Below are 21,734 nucleotides of genomic sequence, written 5' to 3' on the forward strand. Positions count from 1 at the left end.
CATAATCGCAATACTACTACTCAACCTAATTAGCAGTGTTTTCAACTCTAGAGGGCATGTTTGATTGATTTGCAGGAGTTAGAATCTTTGATGGGCTTTCATTCTCAGGCCCATCTCATTTCTTTAGATACATCCATGGTTGTGGGCTTGGACCACATACGTGAGCTGCCCCCTTGATGAGACGATTTCATTGGCCCATTGTACACAACCTTTTGATGCTTCAATTGCTTGGATTATGGACAGTGGAGTCGCACATCACTTGCTCTCCATTGATAACATCTTCGTCTCTTGAGTCCCTATAGTTGAGAATGTTCAATGTGAGAATAACTCCTCAACCAAGATCCATTGTCTTGGTCGTATCAAGTTTGATACTAACATAGGCCTTGATCTCGCTTCATTGGATGATGTTTATTATATCCCCTAGCTTGAGGTGAATCTCTTATTCATTCAATAGCTTTGCCAATTGGGGCAAGTAATCTTCTTTATAGTGACCATAGTTGAGGTCCTTGATGCCGTGATTGATTTACTGATTTCTTGTGGTGAGATAAAGCCTAGTAGTGGTTTCAAAAATACATGTGCTCATGACAACGTTTGTAAAGCTTGTCAGCTAGGAAACAACACCATACTCCATTTCCTTAGTAGCGAGAAATGGAATGATCAACTGGACTTGGACAGGGGCAAAGAGGAGTTGAGAGAAGAGTTTGATGAGTTTAGCCATGCTCACCATGGCTCCGATACCATGTTGAAATGCATGGATCTAGAGTATGGCTATGGCGAATGGAACACAAAGACAATGTTCATGATGACATGGACAAGAAGTAGTGATTGTTACTCAAGTGAACTAGGTTCCAAGATGGAAGCTTGGACTCATAAACACAATCTTGAGTATGACACTGACTATGACTGAAAGGACAAAGTACAACGGTATTCCATCATTGAATGATAAGAAAGTACAATACCTTATAGGCTCATGATGGTTCTCTTTTTCTCCACTATGCCTATGGGATTCAGGTATCCTGTATTTCAGGCATCCTCTCTAGTAAATTGTATGAGTCTTGCTCTACTGCTCCATACAAAGAGGCTATCACATGGGTGTGATTGCATAACTCTCAATATACAATTGGTGCAAAGGTTTCTAGATAGTTAATTTCTTGCTTCTATCAAAGCCCCTTGTACAATAAGACGAGCCTTGTACCTATCTAAGGTTTCATCAACTTGTATTTTAGTGTGAAAAATCTACTTAGTCAAATGACATTCTCGTGGCCCAAATGATCTACCAAAGTCCAAGTTTCGTTCTAGTCCATAGCACTCAAGCTCCTTTTCCATGGCCTCTCACTATTCGGAATATTATAGGGCCTCCTTCGGCTCAAAATGCACTATATAATTTGCCATAAAGACAGATGCAAATGAAGCAATAGATGTAAGCCTAGCGGTTCTTCTAGGGGCAAGACTTTTACTATTGTACCATCAAGAGTATGCATATACACACGACTTCCAAAGACTCTAAGGTGTGAGATGACAAGTGAGTCAAAAGAATGCCTCAAAGGTGACCTTTTGAGGAATTGTAGGAGTCAGGCATCGATTGAGGATGTACATTGAAGTGTTAACAACCTTAGTTCATAGGTGCTCAAGGAGCTCTACTACAAATAGCATAAAAAGTGACATGTTCATCACAGTCCGGTTCCTACGCCCTAAGACTCCATTCTGAAAAGGGAAGTTGGTAGAGGTGAGATAGCATTGAATGCCATGCTGATGTAAGATTCAAGAACTCAGAAAACTTGTGGGAGACAAACTCACCACCAGTGTCACTCCTCATTGTCTCTATATAAACACCCCTTTGGTTTTCCACAAGATGCACCCAAGTAGAGAAATATGCAAAGGCGTTAAATTATACTTTAAGAAATAGACCCACATATATCTCAAGAACTCATCCACAATAAGAAAGAAGTGCAACATGCAATTATGGTGCTAGAGGATGCTAGCCCACAAAGGTCAACTTGAATCAACCTAAGAGGCCTCTCAACTCTATGTTTCTTCACATAAGCCGAATCTCTTCAAGCTTCCTTTTGGAGATTTGTTCCTCTACTTCAGAGCTTCTTTGTGTCACATCACAATTTGACATTGGTGGTCTACAGCTCTAGCATTGCATGAATTTGAGCTCGCTGCTTGTTTTGTGCTTGCATCCGTTCGTACGGTCTGTTCTCCCTACACGCGACGCGATCTTCCCTATGACCATAGGGCAATTGAAGATTGTTTCATAAGCTTCTCTCCCATAAAATCTTTTTGCAAATGATTGCGTCTACGAGCTGCAACAAACAAAAAACTAGTCAACGGGAAAACCGTATCTGTGGACTCCATAGCCTTTAAGCTTCAAGCTCATCTTTTACTTCAATCTCTTACTTCCTTCAGCTCAAGCTTGTCACTCTAATCTACTATAACACTCATTATCCAGCAAGGAAATCACAACAAATTAGTAAGCAAGTGCTCCAACATCAAGATCTAACACCGAAGGTTAACTGCATAGTATCTCTTGATACTACCTAGTGTTGGTTAATACTAATCTTCTTCATACATTCAAAGAGCAACTCTCTCATTGATTAAATCTCAGATTTGAAGCTGATTCTTAGTCATGCGGTATGCCAATGACAAACAAACAATGTCTTAATGTGGAAGCTCCTCAACTTGAAGAAGAAGAATAATATAACTCTTCTTACTCATTTACACTACATGGAAGGCTTGTGTGCTCTACTTGTAGGAAGACATGGAGCGGCCTACATCCAAGTGCAATCAATGATTTCATTTGAAGATTTTAAAGACATTCTAGCTGCCTTGGTCATCATGCAAATCTCAAAAATGGTGATATCTTAGCTTGAGGGGGACATGAAGACTAATGCAAGCAAAGTCAATAAAGAAGAAGACCAAGAAAAAGAAGACCATGAAGAAGACCAGAAAGATCATAGAGAAGAAGACCAAGAAAAAGAAGACTGTGAGGACAAAAAGAGCATCAAAGAAAGCTAAGTGAACTACATCAAAGAAGAGGACGAAGGAAAGATATGTTATGATGAAGAAAACCACAAGGGCCTGTCGGTCCTTGTCTCCACTTTTCATTAGGTTTTTTTTTTTGGTATGTACTTGCCATTAATGCTTTTGTCATATGCCTTGTAAAACTCCTTATGTAGCCTATGCATAACAGTCTCTACACACTTAGTGAGGCCTTGTAAGAGTCCCTAGATGTTTGCCTGTTTGGGTGTATCGACACTTAGCAGGATGTTTTGTTTTTCTTGCAATAGCCTCTGGATGCTTCACCTGTTTGTGGTATGCCCACACTTAGCAAGGTTCTACTCATGACAACCTTTGTACACTTGGTGCTTTCTTTATGGTTGTGATTGAGGAGGGGTGTTGAGAGTTATGTAATCTCACCCATGTGACAACCTCTTTGTATGGAGCAGTAGGGCAAGACTTATATAGTTTACTAGAGAGGATGCTTGAAATACGGGATGTCTGAATCCCATAGGCACTGTGGAGAAAAGCTTCCATCTTGGAACCTAATTCACTTGAGTAAGAGTCACTAGTTCTTATCTATGTGATCATGAACATTGCCTTTGTGTTCCATCCGCCATAGCCATGCCCTAGATCCATGCATTTGAACGTTGTATGATTGATATCATTCTGTCTGTTGGCTGCACTGGCCACTCATTACGGCTAGCTAATCTATTAGATGGTTGATAAAAGTGCATTTCCGAATGGTTATTTGGAGGAGATAGTCTATGTGGAGTAGCTTCTCAAGTTTTCTCTTTCACACTATAAACACAAGGTCTTTTGCTCGTGGAAAGCTCTTAATGGCCTGAAGCAAGCACTACATTCTTGGTTTGATAGGATGGATGGGCTCTTTTGATGTCATGGATTTTATTCTACCCCTTATGGCCTAAACCTATATGTAAAATTCACTTTAGAGGGGGCCAACTATATCGTATTGTATGTCGATCTTTTGATCACGGGCACAGATTCTACAATCATTATAGATATACAGGCCAACCTTTGTTTACATTTGACATGATTGGCATTAGTTAGTTGTCCTATTTCTTCGGCAAGGCGGAAGCTAGACATGGGGATGAGATCTTTGTATCTTAGTAGAAATGTGCCCTTCAATTAGTGGATGAGTATTGCATCGATCAGACATGGCCCATAGCCACTCCTCTAGATCCTACTATGAAGCTTTCTAAGGATTCTCATGGCTAGTCCTTCGATGAGCACACCTATTGGTCTTTGTGGTAGAGAAACTTTTGTAGTTAATTTACACTAGGCTAGACCTTGCATTCTTTGGTTCATTGCTTGGTCAATATTTCAATGCACCAAACAAGTCTCATTGGATTACTTGTTTAGGTGTGTAGAGATATGGTAAGTATGCTTACTCATGTGGCTTAAGCCTTACATTATGACAAATGTTTGATTTTGCAGGGCTACATGTATACTGATTCTAATTGTGTAGATCTTGATATCCGATGTTCCCATGGTGGCTATTTCTTCTCTCTCGACATGGCTTCCAATGTATGGTCCAATTGCGAATAGGAGAAGGTGGCTGCCTCCATTGTCTAGGCCAAGTATGGGGCCTACGATGGCACCATAGAGGCCGTCTACTTGACGAGTTTGTTGGCAAAGCTTCATTCTCCATGTGACATATTGATTGTGATATTTTTATATAACAAGAGTGCCATAGCACTATTTGGTAACCCCATCATCAGTTTGAAAATGAAGCATGATGGTGTGCACTTTCATTTTACTAGAGAGTAGGTGAAGCTAGGCACCATCCACCCAGAGTTTGTATTGTCATTAGATAACCCTAGAGTTTGTATTATCATTAGATAACCAAGTTGACCAACAGACCAATCTTTGAGTACTTGCTTCCACGGATCGGTGCCCCCCACCACCACCCCCCTTCTACCTTAGCCTAATCGGGACTAATGGGGAGATGGGGTTCCCTTCGTCGGTATTGAGAAGGAGCGGCGTCTTTTCTTGGTGCTTACATAATTATGGTTACCATTGCTTTAGTGACATATGTCCTTTGTATGATTACTGTTTGCATCTTGATGATCATGATTGTAAAAGCATGGTCGGGAAAGTGAACAATTTTCCATGAAAATATTGTCCAAGTGGTACTATTGCATAGGATTTTTGCTCGAGCATGATATTTTGCAGTGTTGCTTGTGTTATCCAATGCATTGACATTTTGTTCTTGTAAACATGTATTTGTGAATATTTCTCTTTTCCTTTAGTAGAGAGTGGTCAACTTGAATCCACCATATTCGCTGCAGTTCCTATGGTAGTTTGCATGACAAGACCTATCGACATCTCACAGATACCTCCATATTTTCTTCATTATTGATACCCCATGGGTAGTTGGGATAGCTTTCTTTTTTGTGATGTTGAATCTAGTCATCCCTATTCTTTGGCATGGGTATTGATACTTGAAAGCAAACAAACAAGCCACAAAAAAAGGGAGAGAGAGAGAGAGAGAGTTCAAAGTGGTTTCATCGCCATTGTAGGTCTTGGTAGGCCCCGTGTACCCTTTCTTCGACGCCCTTGTCTCTTTAGGGTGATCCTTTGAGCTCTCGAGGTAAGATAACCATCACCTCTATAGTCTTGGTAGTCCATTGGGCAGTTGACGTACACCCTTTGTTCAATACCTTGGTTGCTTTGGGGTGGGACGCCTTGGGGTATTATGGATTGAGCTATGCTTTGCAGTCCCTCTTGGGTTTTGGTTGGCCCTAAGAGGGGATGTTGAGCTAAGAAATTTGTTAGAAACTTAAAACATTCAATTAGCTCTTTAAATCAGCCTTGAAACATATTGGGCTTATTAGAGGATGCCTCTACATAGATTACAGTAGGATCCAAGAGAGTGGGTGTGGAGGGATGTGTTCCTTCATAGACCCTCTTATGTTGCCTTCTTTGGCTACACTACTAGGATGGGGAGGAGAATACATATGAGCAAGCTCAAAGCACAACCAACAATCATCCCCCATTGGCACAAAGAGGGAATCTTGGATGACTTCTTATATTACTTTTGGGGGAGGTTACACGACAACTTTAGGCCTAGGGAGATCTCTCTTCCTATGGCTGGTGGCTCATAGGAGCTAAGTGGTTGGCACTTAGCTTGGATATGGCAGGGACCCAATAGTATGTGCAAAATGTGGCGAGCTAGAGGAGCTGTAGGGACATTGCCTATGGATTGCCCTAGATCCTAGGGGGTATAGATGGGAGCTGATTGCTAGTATCATAGATTGGTACATTTGGACCACAAGATGCAGTCATGTTATTGACTGTTGTGGAGACTCTAAAGCGGATTTGGATAGTGATCATTCACACTCATCATAGAAGATGGGAGAGGATGCAGGGCAGCTCTAAGAGGATTAGAAGAGAAGGGAGGCTTTCTTGTGAACATGGGACTCAGGTTCTTTCTTCCATACTGCCCCTCAGATAGTTTGGCATTATAGCCCTCTGGATATATCATGTCACACACACATAGACACACACACACACACACTCTCTCTCTCTCTCTCTCTCTCTCTCTCTCTCTCTCATCCATGGAGTTCCATCCGCCATAGCCATTGTTCCACTCTTGTGGGCTCCATACCCAACAGTCTCTTATAAAACATTGTAATTGTAACTTTGCATGCAGGCTCCTGCTGTCCTCAACTGTTTCATGAAGGGCGGCTTTCTATTTTGTACATCACTGATCATCTATGCACTTCTTCATATGAACAATTCCTTTATTATACTTCCTGTGATAGTTTCTGGCCTAAAAACAATAATTTCTTTTGTCTATTGGATCTGGGTGCATGCAATATGGTGTAGTCTATTAATGCAACTAACTGTGAGTCATATTGTCTTACTGATCATTCAGGTTAATTTGGAGACAATGGCGACATGGGAAGAAAAACAGATGTTTAAAGAGTAAGATCTGTTTTTGAATTCTTACTATTAAGCCATTCACAGAGTGGACAAAGTGACATAAAAGAAGAAATCTGCATGCATGTTGCAAGGGATCATAAGAGTAAAACAGTGATGTGTGACACATGGTCAGTAAGAAATTGACATGGAGGACACATGCAGGTGGCCTTCTCTGTCGTAAAAAAGAATGAAGTCCAATACTCCTAGTTGCTCGATTCATTGCTGTCTTCTGGTTTGCATTTTTTTAGGGGTCAAGAGTTCTGACGATTTTCTCTGGTGGTTCTAATGGATGTTTTAATGATGGCTTTTTCAGGTATATGGAGGACTTCAATACTGCAACGCTGCCAAAAAAGTAGGTTTCAGTCCATTCATTCTGGACACTGATTGACATGCCCATTCCACAGGAAAGAGAGATTCAATAGAATAGCTGCAAACAGATGCTGTGGTATTGAAGGATTGTTGGCTTGATTCTCATCTCAGTAGTTATGCAGTACAAGTTATTCCTGCAAATAGAATTGTAATGAGTTAACAAACTTTTCTATGAAAAAAGCATCAAACTTATTTTGGATTTGTTTTGTCAGGAAAATGGGTCCAGATGTTCTGGGCTCAAGTGTTGCATTGGATATGCCAACTTGTTATGAGTTTGTTCTTTCAAACTCTAGTTTAAAAAAAAAGAAAGAGAATAGAAAAAATTCTATCAATAAAACCCCCTGGAATAAAGTATCCCAAGGCAAAAAACAAAATACAATAACTGGCTTCGCCATACAAAAAAATATACAACAAGAGGACGTCTTACAAGGCCTGAATGAATAACCATTCGGGAGGTCTATAGTGCTAGACTACATGGGGCTGACAATGAAAGAAAGTGCTAGAATCTCAAGTCTTAAGAAAAGCATCCCTGCTTCTCTCATACTCTCTGAACTACCTTGTATCTTGTTCCCATCTCCTGCGGAGAGCGTAGACAATCTTTGTCCAAATCCTAGAGAGTGTCTCTGCAGTGGACATGCATTGCATTGGCAAATTCTTGGTGTATCTCTCACTTCACGTAGAAATGAACCATTTCATTGGAGGTGAGTTCCTCGCCTTTATCAGCTGTGACTGCTTTCAGCTTTCTCCTAGATTGGTTTTCTCAAAGCTAAGCTAGTCTTGAAAGTTCAAGAAGACATGTGACTTAAGCTGCAAAAAGTAGGCCCAGATTTTCCTACTAAAAGCGTCGACAATAAGCATGATATACTTTCTTACCTTAAGGGATTCCTATCGCATTAGGATGTACAAGTTAGTGAAGATCAGCTCCAAGGGGGCCTTGGCCTGTTGAGAAGTCTTGTTAGGAATAGAATCATGTTGTTGCTTGCCTTTAATGCAAGATACACATGGCTTAGCCCAACCTCTCGTAAGCCATGAACTGGCGGCCCATTACAAGCCGCATTTTGAAGGTATTTGTGGTTAAAGTGTTTGATTTGACCATGTCCTTTAGCTTGTAGACACCATGCTCTCTCATCCATGGCAAACCACCTTCTTTATCTAGCAATCACGATGAAAGGACTTAGCATCAAACTCCACAAATGAGTCCTAGTCCACAAATCTTGCTTACTGGGAGCAAGTGGAAGAAGCCAAGATTAGGAACATATAGGATCTTTGAAGGAAAGGTACCACCATGCCCATTGGGGATGATCTGAATCTCTCCTACACTAGAAACTGGGATGGAAGAGCTGTCTCCAATATAGACATTGCCTTGCGTTGTATGCAAACGGTAAATGCCTTCTTTAGATGGAGTCATGTGGCAAGTAGCACCACTATCCATGGTCCATTCACAAGCGGTTGGGACCATCAATGCTGCATCCTATGAGGAAGATGTCTCCAACACCTCCAAATGGAGAAACACCGGTGACATAGTAGCAACATTAACTCTTGAAGGCTTGGAATCCTTCTTGGATTTCTCCTTTGTGTCTTCCTTCTTGTTCTTTTGTGAAGAGTCCTTCTTCCAATGACTAGTTTTACCTCACTTGTGGCTGGTGGAATTGCTCTCTTTCTCGGATTTATCTTTGTTCTCCTCCTTTTTACCCTTCTTTTTATCCTTTGTGTTTTGACTTGTTAAAGCCTCCAAATTTCCCTTTGGTGGAGAGAGGAGCTTAAATTGGTCCTCTTGATTCAATAGCATGGGAACTGGTTCCTCCCACTTAATGGTATCAACTCGCTTCTAAGTGATCAAAGAAGAATAGAAATCTCTATAATGGGCAGGTAGTTGTGTCAAAAGGGTTATAGGGATGTCCTCGGAGATCACCTTTCCCGCATTGAGGACCTCCGTTTGCAACTTCTGAAGTTTGTTTAGTGATCTTTCATGGATGCGGACTTGTTCATGTTGGAGGTCTGCATTTGCACTTTCAACGACACCCTCTTCACAGGCATCATCCTTTTGTAGAATTGCTCCAATTGGAGCCATATTTGTCATGCACATGGCATATGCTCCACATGTGCAATGAGTGCAAGTGTGCATGAGAGGAATATGAATGAATGGATGCAAGCATTTAGTTTGTCCCAATGCACCTATGCCTTTTGCAGATCGGTTTTATCGGTATGAGAGTGGAAGATTCTTTTATTGTATGATGGACAATTTGTTTGGTCACGAGCTTTGCAAGATCATATTTCTCATAACTCTCTAGTGCTAGACAAGGAGTTTAAGAGGGTGGTGAGGTGGGGTAGTTGAGTCTCATCAATATAGGTACACAAGTGCACAAGATCCAGAGAGGGGTATTCCGTAATGTATTGACTGAAGTTTGACACATTTTTTAAAATCTTGGGGTTGGGATTGACATTTGGGTTCATGATGGATTGTTTCTTGACAGAAAGCGGGATTAACTCCTAATCCATCGACCTCACATAAGGGGATTCTTTGGCAGTTTGGCTGAAGGCAGGGAATCCATGGTCACAAATGCCAGTGACATTATTGACATGATAGTCATGCATGCTGTTGGAGATGCATTGTTGAGAGACAGAGCTTCTATGATTCTTCTCTATTTTTAGAAGGAAGCTGGTATGATCGACAACGATATCGTGTTCTCTTCGAGAATCCTTGGTCGTGGCTTGATCTTCTTGTGCTTGGGTATCCATGGTTCATTTTGATTGTCATTGTTATATATATTATGATGAGTCATTATCATTGTATATTGTAGTGTGCCAGATCACCCATCTTTTGTGAGAGGGTGTTAGTAGATTAGTCAGTCCATGAGTGAGTCTGGTGTGTTTTAGTGGGAGTTGCACATTTCTTTTCTAGTTACGCCAATTTATTTGCTCTAGTTGTGTGGCCCTTGGCATTTTTTAGTTAGCCGACATGATAATTTTACACATTTTTAGCTAGCCAACCTGATCTAGATTTTAGCTTATTGATTGCCTTGCTCCCTTCTTCTTAGACACATTGTTAACATACTCTGTTACTTGCAGATCTTGTTGGAGAGAGGGAGTCAGTGCCTATGTCAATTGAGTCGGTGACTCACTGTTGTATTCGACGGTCTCACATCTTGGTATATGGATTCCATTTCTTGAGCATTCTTTTGAGTTCTTTCTTTGTAGTGTTATTCTCTATCTTTGTAGTCTCTCTTCTTCTCGTGTTGTGCAATCTATTATAGTAGTTTCACATGCTTCCATCATTGCACACATTTTTGATAGTTGTCTTTGTTGAGCTTTTGATCATGTGGAAGCGCTAGTAGGACAAGGACCTTGTAGTACATGATGACCTAGAAATCCATGTCTACTTTGATAGACATCCTTCTTCCCCTTTTGCGGTCGGAAGGTCTATAAACCGTGTGTCTTTGTTGGTGTAGGCATCTTGGGACTCTGAATCATAAATACAATACGCAATGATTAGAAATTGTAGCTTGCAAATACTTTTTGAGTGGCCTTCAAATCCATCATATCATGATCCTTTCTTGAGATGTGGATGTACATGTCACACCCAAAAATCTTGAAATAAGACTAAATACCAAAATATGCTTTAAAAGGCATCATGCATCATATCATGATCCTTTCTTGAGATGTGGATGTACATGTTACACCCAAAAATCTTGAAATAAGACTAAATACCAAAATATGCTTGAAAAGGCATCATGCCCGGAATTGTTGACGTGATGATTTGCTAAGGAGATATATGACCCTCACTATAGCTCTTTGTGCAAAGAGCATGGGGCATTTGCTAATGCTCCATCATAGTCCTCGCCATCTCTACCATTGTTTTGTTTTGCTCCAAGTTTCCATTTTAGCTTGTAGACACCATGCTCCTCTCATCCATGGCAAACCACTTTCTTTGTTTGGCAATTGTGAATCTGTAAGGACTTAGCATCAAACTACACCAATGAGTCCTAGTCCACATATCTTGCTTTTTGAGTGCAAATGGAAACCACGATTACGAGCGTATAAGAGCTTCAAAGTAAAGGTATCACTATGTCCATCGGGGACAATTTGAATCTCTCCTACACCAAGAATTGGGATGGAAAAGTTGTCTTCAATATATATATATTGCCTTGCATGGTACATACGGTGCATGGCTTCTTTAGATGGAGTCATGTGGCAGAAGGCACCACTATCCACAATCGAGTGGAGAAACACTTCCAAGTGGAGAAACACATGATGTAGGAGCAACACTAGCTCTAGAAGGCTTGGAATCCTTCTTCTTGGATTTCTCCTCCTTGTTTTCCTTGTCTTTTTGTTGACATTCCTTCTGATGACCTGTTTTTCCATACTTGTGGTTGGTGAAATTGTCCTCCCTGGATTTATCATTCTCATTCTTCTTCTTCCTATGCCCCTCCTGCATCATGTGTTGCATGCCTAGCAGCCCTTCTAGTGCGTTGAGGTAATAGGGCCTCCGTTTTACTCTCCTAGAGAGTTTGTAACAGCCATCTTGGGATTGTTTTTGTTGCATTTACAACAGTCCTTTCATGCTGAATTGTTGCCTCCACTGCATATGGCAAACCCTCATCAATACCTTGTTGTTCAAGAGCATATGTTTTTGAAGGCCTTTGCCACTTTCTTTAGAGTCCGTGCCTATTGTAATTGGTCGGGACATTGCTAATAAGCCTATAAATACCACTTCTTTTCTTAGTTTCCTTGGTCTATCTTCCTTCTATTTGAGGTTTACCATGCATCATGCGACTCTTGTAGCACCTTTATAGATAGGTCAAGAAAGATTAACCTCACTCCTAAGCAACGTAGATGGGTAGCTAGCTTGCAAATTATGTTTCAATCGGAAATCATCGATCAAGCGGTCTTAAACTTTGAGTTAATGATGAGAAAAAGTGTGTATCGTTCATGCTTTGCAATCAGACCCTAGTTGAAATAAACTTCAATAATAATAAATATGCCCTACAAATGTCCACAGAAAGGTGTTGGTGAACCATCTATAGCAGTAATACTGATTGTCCCAATGCCACAAACATCATAACTGTTGCTGTTCACACATGTAGGGGTTGAATGCAAAGAAGTAAATACGCACTTCCTAGAAGTGATGTGCTTTGAAGCAGCAGTGTCAAAATACCATGTTTGCTGTGTTTTAGTAGCATTAAATGCCAAATCAGCCGTAGAAGAATCATAATTGCATGTGAGAAATGCATAATTCTCATTTACCAAGTTGGTTGAAGCATCATTATTTGTTGATTTGTTGACTGATGCCTCTTGGACAGCCAAACCGGAGATTTTTTTCTTCTCCTTGGCCAATCTCTTTCTGCATTCATCAATATAGTGATCGGGCTTCTTGCAATAATGGTTTTGCTTCTTTTTAGACTTGTCTGAGTCTTGGACAACCTTGTTTGATGGTTGTCCAACATCACCCTTTTATTGATTTTTTGCATTTTGCTTGACTTTTTCTTTGTTTTTGAACTTGTAAAGCATAGCCACATCACTTGAATGCACTGCAACATTCTTTTGAGTCTGCTTCTCTTACAACAAGAGGCCTTCGAAATCCACAAAAGTAAGGGGTTGCTGCCCCCTCCTCTCAATGACAACATCAAAGAGGTGTGAAAAGCAAGATATGATTTTGGAAGAGAGTTCAGTGTGATGTTCACCAATTCAACATCATGAATAATCCCATCAGCATTGAGTAGCTGCTCACGCCAATCTTGTATATGAGTAAGGCGATCCGTCATGCTATCACCCTTATCCATGTTTACATTTGCCAACTCTTTGCGCAGATAGGAGATCCTAGCTTTATTGTGGCCAGCAAACATATGCTTAAGTATATCCCATGCTGATTTTGAGGTCTTGCAAGGCCAAATATGTGGAATGATGGCTCTTTTCACTGACAATGCTATTAAAGGAAGTGCTTGAGTATCCTTCGAATCCCATTTCTCTAATCCTTCGTAGGAGGGGCAACAGTAGCAGTAGCACTAACTTATCCTGAAGCATGACGTTGAGGTGTCTGAGGTGTGAGGCCTCCTGGTTGATAGTCGCACAAGTCCTTTGCAACAAGAAGGTTGTGGACCATAAAACTCCACAATGGGTAGTTGGAGCCATCAAGCTTGTCCTCTTGAGTAAGAACACCAAGGATGTTGCTCTGATCATTGTTTTCTTGACGTGTCATGTTGTTAAGAATGAGCAAAAATCTGCAACCAAATGCTTCAATGCTTAAGTATAGTGTATGTACTTCTCAGAGTACCAGAAATCCTTCAAGATTGTCAAACAAGTAAAATTGTCACACAAATGCCAAAGCGTGCACAATGTCACCTAAATTAGCACTCAGCCTTAAGAAAAACAGCAATGCACTGCTGTGGTACACCTACCTCATAATGCGTGCCCACAAAACTACAAATTCCGGCAATTTAATGCTGATTCTAGCCAACATTTTTGAGTTTTTTCCGAATTTACTGTTGAATCTGACTGTAGCAGCAAACAAATGCTGTTGTACCACTGATTTCATGCTTTGGGATACGTGTAGGGCAAAAGCCCCAAATTTCTTCCTAAAATTTCAAAGAAATTGAAGAAACTTTTACCTTACAATCTAAATTTTTTGTAGAAATGTCGCCTCAAGAAGTATGCCAATAGTAACCAATTGCCGGAACCCGCCTCGTGATACACGTCAGAGCCAAAAATACTAGAAAGTCCCAAATTTCTCATATCAATGTCGAAGAAATTTTGCAATGTTGGCAAATTCAGTGGAGATTTACGCACAAGAACTCGAATCGAGCAAAAGCCCCAACTTTCCTTTAGGAAATTTCAAGAAATTTTAGAAATTGAGAAGGTCGGTAGAAAATCTCCAATTTCTTGGCATGGATTGTAAGAAATTGAAAATTTCTTCAAAATTCGGTATGAGATGAGCAAGACGGATAAGAAATTGCAGAAAATTTTCAAAACCCCCCAAATTTGAAAACTTAGGGTTTTTTCATTGTTTCTCAGATTTGCAGAAAATGGCGAGCAAGGTTGTGAAAATGGCCAGCAGGGCTGAGAAGAGTAGGAATAGGGTTGAGAGAGGCTATATATGCACATTGCATGCAAGATTGTGTATGGGACTGCGTGGAGCTTGAAAACAACATCTACATCTCCTCCAAAACAGCAAATTCTTTTCCTCGGGCTGAATGTTGGTTGGCTGCAGCAGGATCTTGGTGGAGTGGCACTGGTTGACGATGGCTATTTGGAATTTGTGAATAGAAGCTACTCTGATACCAAATGTTGGAAATGGAGGAAGAGAGAGAGATTGAACACAAGACAATGAATAAGAGTGGGTAGCAATTCCACACTCAAAGGATGCAAGTGTTTGAATGATAGAATGAAAGTACAATAGGTATTTACTAAGTTAGACCTATCCCTAACTCAACTAGAGTTAATTTAACTCTGGAAGTAACTCTAGAAGCGGTGACACAACTTATTAATGTAGTTGTATTCGCTCTACAAACCAAACGACTTGAAGTGAGTGATGCGCTGCGGAGATGCAATGTCCGGCGATGAAATGTCAGGTAAAGAGCAAAACACGTGAGCAACAGTAGCGAGTGAGAGCGAGAGATGCAAGATGTTCTTGGGTACAATTGGAGTGTGTACCACTTTAGGTTTTTAGATAGATATATATATGAAAGTACAAGTGTGCTAAGGGTGCGTTCACACCCGTGCACATATAAAAGGCACGATGGCCCTTTATTCCCAACAACCTCCCACCTAAAGGCAATGTGCCTTAAGAGGAGAAAAGAATCAGCTAAGTCTAAGTATGTACAAAGCTGAAATACATATATCTATCCAACTCCCATCATCTGTCGGCAATGAGCAAACCGCTCTGCTGGAAGACCCTTCGTGAGAAGATCTGCAGGATTATCATCTGTATGCACTTTGACAAGCTCAATGCTCTTGCTGTCAAGTACATCTCTGATGAAGTGATACTTCACCTGTATGTGCTTCGTCTTTGCATGAAAGACGGGATTCCGTGCTAGCATGATAGCACTCTGACTATCACAATGAAGAACGGGTAACTTTGTAATGCCAAGATCTCCCACCAGACGTGAAAGCCATAAAGCCTCCTTGCATGCCTCAGTAGCAGCCACATACTCTGCCTTTGTAGTAGACAATGCAACACACTTCTGTAGCCTGGAGATCCAAGAGACTGCTCCTCCTGTGAAGGTAAACACATATCCAGAAGTGGACTTTCTACAGTCCGCATGACCAGCATAGTCTGCATCCGTAAAGCCAACGACAGATGCCTTCTGCTTTCCAAAGCAGATGCACAAATCACTTGTGCCTTTGAGGTATCTCATAATACCTTTCACTGCTTTCCAATGCTTTTTTCCAGGGTTTGCCATATATCTGCTAACCACTCCCACTGCAAAGGCAATGTCAGGACGTGTAGCAACCATAGCATACATCAAGCTGCCAACAGCTGAAGCATATGGAATCTTGGCCATTTCAGCCTTCTCATCATCAGATGTAGGGCTGTCCTCTGCACCGAGTTTCACATATGGAGGCAATGGAACACCAAAAGCCTTAGAGACATACTCCTGTTGAGATAGAAAGAGTAATCCTTTGGACCTATCTCTGAGTATTCGCATGCCAAGAATGTGATTTGCATCACCAAGATCCTTCATGTCAAAGCTGCCATGAAGACTTTGCTTCAACGAATCCAAGGCATGAGTATCCCTGCCAGCAATCAGCATGTCATCAACATACAGAACCAAGATAATTAGGCTGCCATCTGCGGCCTTCTTGGTGTACAAGCAGTGATCCACTTGACTTCTTTGAAAACCTTGAGACTGCATAAATGTATCAAACTTATGATACCATTCTCTTGGTGCTTGTTTCAGCCCATACAAACTCCGTTTGAGCTTACATACCATCTTCTCTTTGCCTTTAGCCACAAACCCTTCAGGCTGCTGCATATATATGTCTTCATGCAGATCACCATGTAAAAATGCAGTCTTTACATCCATCTGTATGAGCTCCATATCTTCAGCTGCAACCAAGTCCAAAATGGTTCTCAATGTAGTCATTTTGACTACAGGAGAGAAGATCTCATCAAAATCAACTCCATGTTCCTGCTTGTACCAACCAATCTGGCTTTGTACTTTGGCGAGGAACCAGAAGTGACCTTCATCTTATAAACCCATTTGCATGGAAGCGTTTTCTGCCCTTTAGGCAACTGCACCAAGTCCCAAGTGCCGTTTTTCTCAAGAGATTCCATCTCTGACAGCATGGCTTTATACCATTTCTTGCTGTCCTGTCTGTCCATTGCTTCCTTGAAGCATGACGGCTCACCACAGTCAGTGATCATGACATAATCAGCCACATTATTTGCACCAGGAACGAATCTGTCGGGCTGTCTAGTAGCCCTAGACGATCTCCTAACCCAATGATCATTGTTTGCTGGCTGTTCAGCCTGCATATTATCATTTACAGCTTGCTGTCCTGGCATTTCAGCCTGCAAATCAACATTAACAGCTTGCTGTCCTGGCTGTTCCTGCACATTTAGTGGCTCATCATTATGGGCAATGGCTGGCTGATCATTTCCAGCATCATTTTCTGCATTCGCAGGTTCATTTACAGCAGGTATTTGCTGCTGTACAGCGGGCACATTTTGCTGTCCAAAAGGTACTTCTTCCCGGAATACAACCCTACGAACCTCCTCAGTCTTTTCGGGCTGTTTATGCATGCGACCTTCCCGGAAGATAACATCATTGCTGCGCACTGTTTTCCTTTTCACGGGATCCCACAATCTATATCCCATTTCACCCTTGTCACCATATCCTAGGAATATGCATTTACAGGACTTTGGCTCAAGTTTGCTGCGGTCTTCCTTACGAATGTGCACAAAAGCCTCGCAGCCAAACACTCGTAAATGAGCATAAGAAGGTGGCTTGCCTGACCACGCTTCCTGAGGGACTCCCCCCCCCCAAAGACCTGTTTGGTGACCGATTGATCAAGTGAACGGCTGTCATAACAGCCTCTGCCCAAAAACCATGGGGTAATGCAGCATGAGACAGCATAGTACGGACTTTATCCTGTATAGTCCTGTTCATACACTCTGCAACTCCATTGTGGGGTGGATTATGAGGGGCAGTGAGCTCCCTTTTTATCCCTTTGCTGTCACAAAATGCCTGAAAGGCCTTGGACACATATTCCCCACCATTGTGAGAGCGAAGACACTTAAGTGTCTTATCAGTCTGATTTTCAACCAATGCCAAGAAGTTTTTAAACTTGTCAAGTACTTCATCCTTGCTACGAATGGGGTAAACCCATACCTTCCGTGTAGCATCATCGACAAAGGTGACAAAGTACTTCTTCCCCCCCAAAGACAATCCTGGCATCTGACATACATCTGAATGTACTAACTCTAGAGGTGAAGATTTCAAAGAAAGAGATTTCTTATGAGATGTCTGCGCATGCTTACCATAGACACAATGATCACAATGCTCAAAATCAGCATAACGGAGACAAGGCAAGTAACCCAAACGAGAAAGAACTTTCATTCCTGTTTGACTCATGTGTCCTAACCGGCCATGCCACAAAGAAACACTTGGCTGCTCGGTTACTACGACAACATGGTCACGCACACTAGATACATGAAGAGGATACAGAGTATCACTCTTTGAACCCCTGGCAATGACTCTAGATCCTGTACTGATCTTCCATTTTCCATCGCCAAATGTGGTATGATAACCATCATCATCTAGCTGCCCAGTACTGATTAAGCTCTTCTTGAGCTCAGGTACATGACGAACATTCTGAAGAGTAAAACCGCCTGTATAATCGGAAAACCAATCTCTGTAAGGGGTGACATGAAAGGAGGCACCCGAATCTAAAATCCAGGTATGCATGTCATCAGCCGAATCGGCAACCAATGCATGGGCATCAAAACATGAAGACACGAAGAGTACATCGTTCCCACTGTCACTGTCCTGAGTGACTACATTCACCTCTTCGATCTTGATGCTGCTTTTCTTGGGCTGGCTCTCTTTCTTCTCTTCCTTGCTATCCTCTGTCTTCTTGCCTTTCCCTTTCTCTTTCTTCCACTTGTAACAGTCACGTTTGAAGTGACCCTTCTTGCCACAGTGGTGGCATTCCACATTCTTGCCGCGAGACATGCTGCGACCCTTGCCATCAGGTTTTCCCTTCTGCTGTGATCTGCCCCTGGTATGCAAGGCACTAGACGACTTACTTGATGCATTATTTTGCCTATTCATCTCTTCCATAAGCAAAGAGCTTTCCACGTCAGAATACATAAGCATAGCATTCGAGTTACTCAAGGCTGTCCTGAATGTATCCCAACTCTCTGGTAGAGTGCAAAGCAGAAAGGTAGCTTTAAACTCGTCATCAATGACAAACTTCAAAGCAACCAGCTGGCTGAAAATTGAGTTGAATTCACTCAGATGATTTGACATAGCAGTTCCTTCTTTCATCCGCAAATCCATAAGCTTTTTTAGCCAATACACCTTACTAGCTGCACTCTTCTGAGCATACAATTCCTCCAGTCTAGTCCAAATGGCATAGGCAGTGTCCAAACCCTCTATGTTAAACAGCAGAGCATCAGAGACAGATAGCTCAATGGTCGAGCGTGCAAGCTCGTTCAACTCATCCCAGTCATCTTGTTCCACATCTGCGGGCTTTACCCCTTTGGCCTTGATTGGCTTAGCCTGCTTCTTCTGCAACAGGATATTGTAGCATTGCTTTTGCCACACTGCAAAATTATGTGCACCCTCAAGTTTCTTGATGTGCATAAGATGGCTGCTATCGCTGCTGCCAGCCATGATTTTCAGTCCAAAATATGACCACAAATTCAGCAAATGCAGGCCCAAACTGTCAAACAAGTGACCAAGGTACAAACAAGTACCAACCAGCAATAAGTACCAGTTAAAAGCAGAAATTTCAGATCTGCAAATCAATTTTCAGAAGCACCAAATGTTGTGCTACAGCACTCCACAACTGATGACAGCTGTTCCAAGGACAAATACATCACATTACATGAGAAGTCCCAAATTTTAGCTGCAATTTCTGCTGTACAGGCACCCATGGGCATAAAATTTGACCCGCACGGTCAAAAGCCCCAAAGTTTTGTGCTCAAAACATCAACCATACATTTGCACTGTCTCTGACATGCATAGAGTAGACCAATTTTGCCAAAATGAAGCAATTTCAGCAAAACCCCCAAATTTTTCAAGTGTCGGGCGTCCAAATTGCATGAAATTAAACCCGCATGTACATAAAATGACCAATTTGCGCACAAATTTTGCTCAAACAGCAAAAGCCCCAAATTGCACGGGGTCCAATGTGCATCAATGTCAAGAAATTGGGTCAATTTTAGCCCAATTTTAACATGTACATGAAAAGCCCCAAATTTCGGAGGCAAAATGTCACAAATTCCTGCAATTTCTGAGACAGAATCTCACTATGTGTCTTGCTCGTGTCAAATCCGGACAAATCCCCAAATTTGTGGCTCAAATCTGCCCAAAACACAGAACTGTGCTTACATGAGCGAACTCCCGTCAGTGGGCAAAGGGGGCAGCTTGCAGTAAACCTTTGAAAATTAAAAAATTTTGCAAGAGAAATTTGACGAAAACTGTCCCGTAACATGACGACTGCTGCGTTTTGACCTGCCGCCAGCTGCACGTGGCCTGGAAAGTCACGAACTGACCTGGCGTGACCTGCGTGACCAGCGCCTGTGCAAAACACGTCACTTCTGATCTGCGCCTGACCTGCACGCTGCCTGGAACTGCACGCCTGACTGCACACTGTCCAAGAACAGTGACGAGCTGACCAGAAAATGACTGACTGACCTGCGCGCAACCTGGGAAATGTCGCCTGGCTGAAAAACGTGACCTGTGGACTGCGAGAAGCACGAACACCTTAACCGAAGCTCTGCACGGACTGCGAGAAGCGCGAACACCTTAGCCGAAGCTCTGATACCAGTTTGAAGTGAGTGATGCGCTGCGGAGATGCAATGTCCGGCGATGAAATGTCAGGTAAAGAGCAAAACACGTGAGCAACAGCAGCGAGTGAGAGCGAGAGATGCAAGATGTTCTTGGGTACAATTGGAGTGTGTACCACTTTAGGTTTTTAGATAGATATATATATGAAAGTACAAGTGTGCTAAGGGTGCGTTCACACCCGTGCACATATAAAAGGCACGATGGCCCTTTATTCCCAACACGACTAAAACATTGGGCATTGATCATAGAATTGGAAAATTCTAACAATGGGTGGTAGCAGTGGACAAGGCACTAGGAAAGGATGATGACGCGACAACAGTTTGGGGGGGCTGGACAGCCACGGGAAGAAGGTTGATGGTTGAAATGTGCAAGTGAATGCAAGAAATCTGCCCAAAAGGATGGGGTTGAATGGTGGGCAGCTTGTCTATTTATAGATGTGGAAGGATCCTCCCAAATTAGGGTTTTGCATGTGGGACACAGAAACTCTCTAGAACCAACTCTAATTTTAGAGGATCCACTCATGTACAAATAGGCAGGCTACCCACCACTTAGCCTCATCTTTCATTGTAGATTGTTGGTGCCTTGTTCTTTGCTGCCCACACCCTTTTGTAGCGGATATCACAATTCAAGTTGTTGTCCATCAGTTAGGCGCGTGCATATCCAGCCCTCCATCTGCTGTTGGCGATTGGTTTAATCAGTGTTTTGCTGTTGGCGGCTGTTTTCAGCCTGCTATCATTAGTTCCTAGCCATTGTCATCAGCTTGGTGTCCTCCAAATACTTGTGTTTACTGCTGCTAGGTCCACACAATCTTTTTGATTTGCAGTCAACCTGCTGTGGCCAGCCTTCTAGGAGCACTTCTACAGCTTGCTTGCTTTTTGCAGCAGTCACCTGTATCATCCAGCTGGTCTTCAACCTGCTGCCCATTGTTCATGTTGGTTGAGTCATGTTCAACTTGATCCAGACTCTCGAGATCAGTGTTTGCTGCTGCTGATCACATCCAGAGGCTGTTTGCTGCATTAAAGAACGCATATAGAGTAAGACACACTCTCTAGCTTGTACCCTTTGCCTTGGTCCTTTAGAGACATGAGAGTTCGAGGTTCCGTGTTCACTCTGTATAGTGTTTTTATTTCATTGAGGATTGTATCTATTCCTTCATTGTTCTTTCATCTTCTGTGTTGATTGTCTTTGTTACTTGTATCAGTCTGTGCCTTGTTATACCATTGTGTGTGTATTCTATGTTGGAATATTTCTTTACAATGTCTAGATTATTGATTCATTTCTTTACAATGGCACTAAAGGACAATCTCAATTTTCTTTTCACATGGGGTTTCAACTAAACAATAGCATGCTTTCATAATAAAAGAGGCTCATCTATAGAGGTCATGTGTTGCATTCAGTCTCACA

At 41.9% G+C, this 21,734-nt stretch overlaps 1 protein-coding gene across 3 annotated transcripts in view; it reads left to right on the forward strand.

Moving 5' to 3' along the window:
* LOC148036825 (uncharacterized) overlaps positions 1–21,734 on the forward strand; it is a 115,077-nt gene that overhangs the window by 55,082 nt on the left and 38,261 nt on the right. For all 3 annotated transcript variants that reach the window (XR_015690523.1, XR_015690522.1, XM_087675727.1), the window contains exons 3-4: positions 6,902–6,951; positions 7,262–7,300. Coding sequence is in view for 1 of the 3 variants with exons in the window: in XM_087675727.1 (XP_087531853.1) it covers positions 6,902–6,951; positions 7,262–7,300 (89 nt within the window). In the remaining 2 variants the exon portion in view is untranslated. The remainder of the gene's footprint in view (positions 1–6,901; positions 6,952–7,261; positions 7,301–21,734) is intronic.

The sequence above is a fragment of the Lygodium microphyllum genome, chromosome 4 (assembly GCF_053477565.2).
Source record: "Lygodium microphyllum isolate KBCC chromosome 4, Lygodium_microphyllum_v1.1.10, whole genome shotgun sequence".
Classification (NCBI taxonomy): Eukaryota; Viridiplantae; Streptophyta; class Polypodiopsida; order Schizaeales; family Lygodiaceae; genus Lygodium; species Lygodium microphyllum.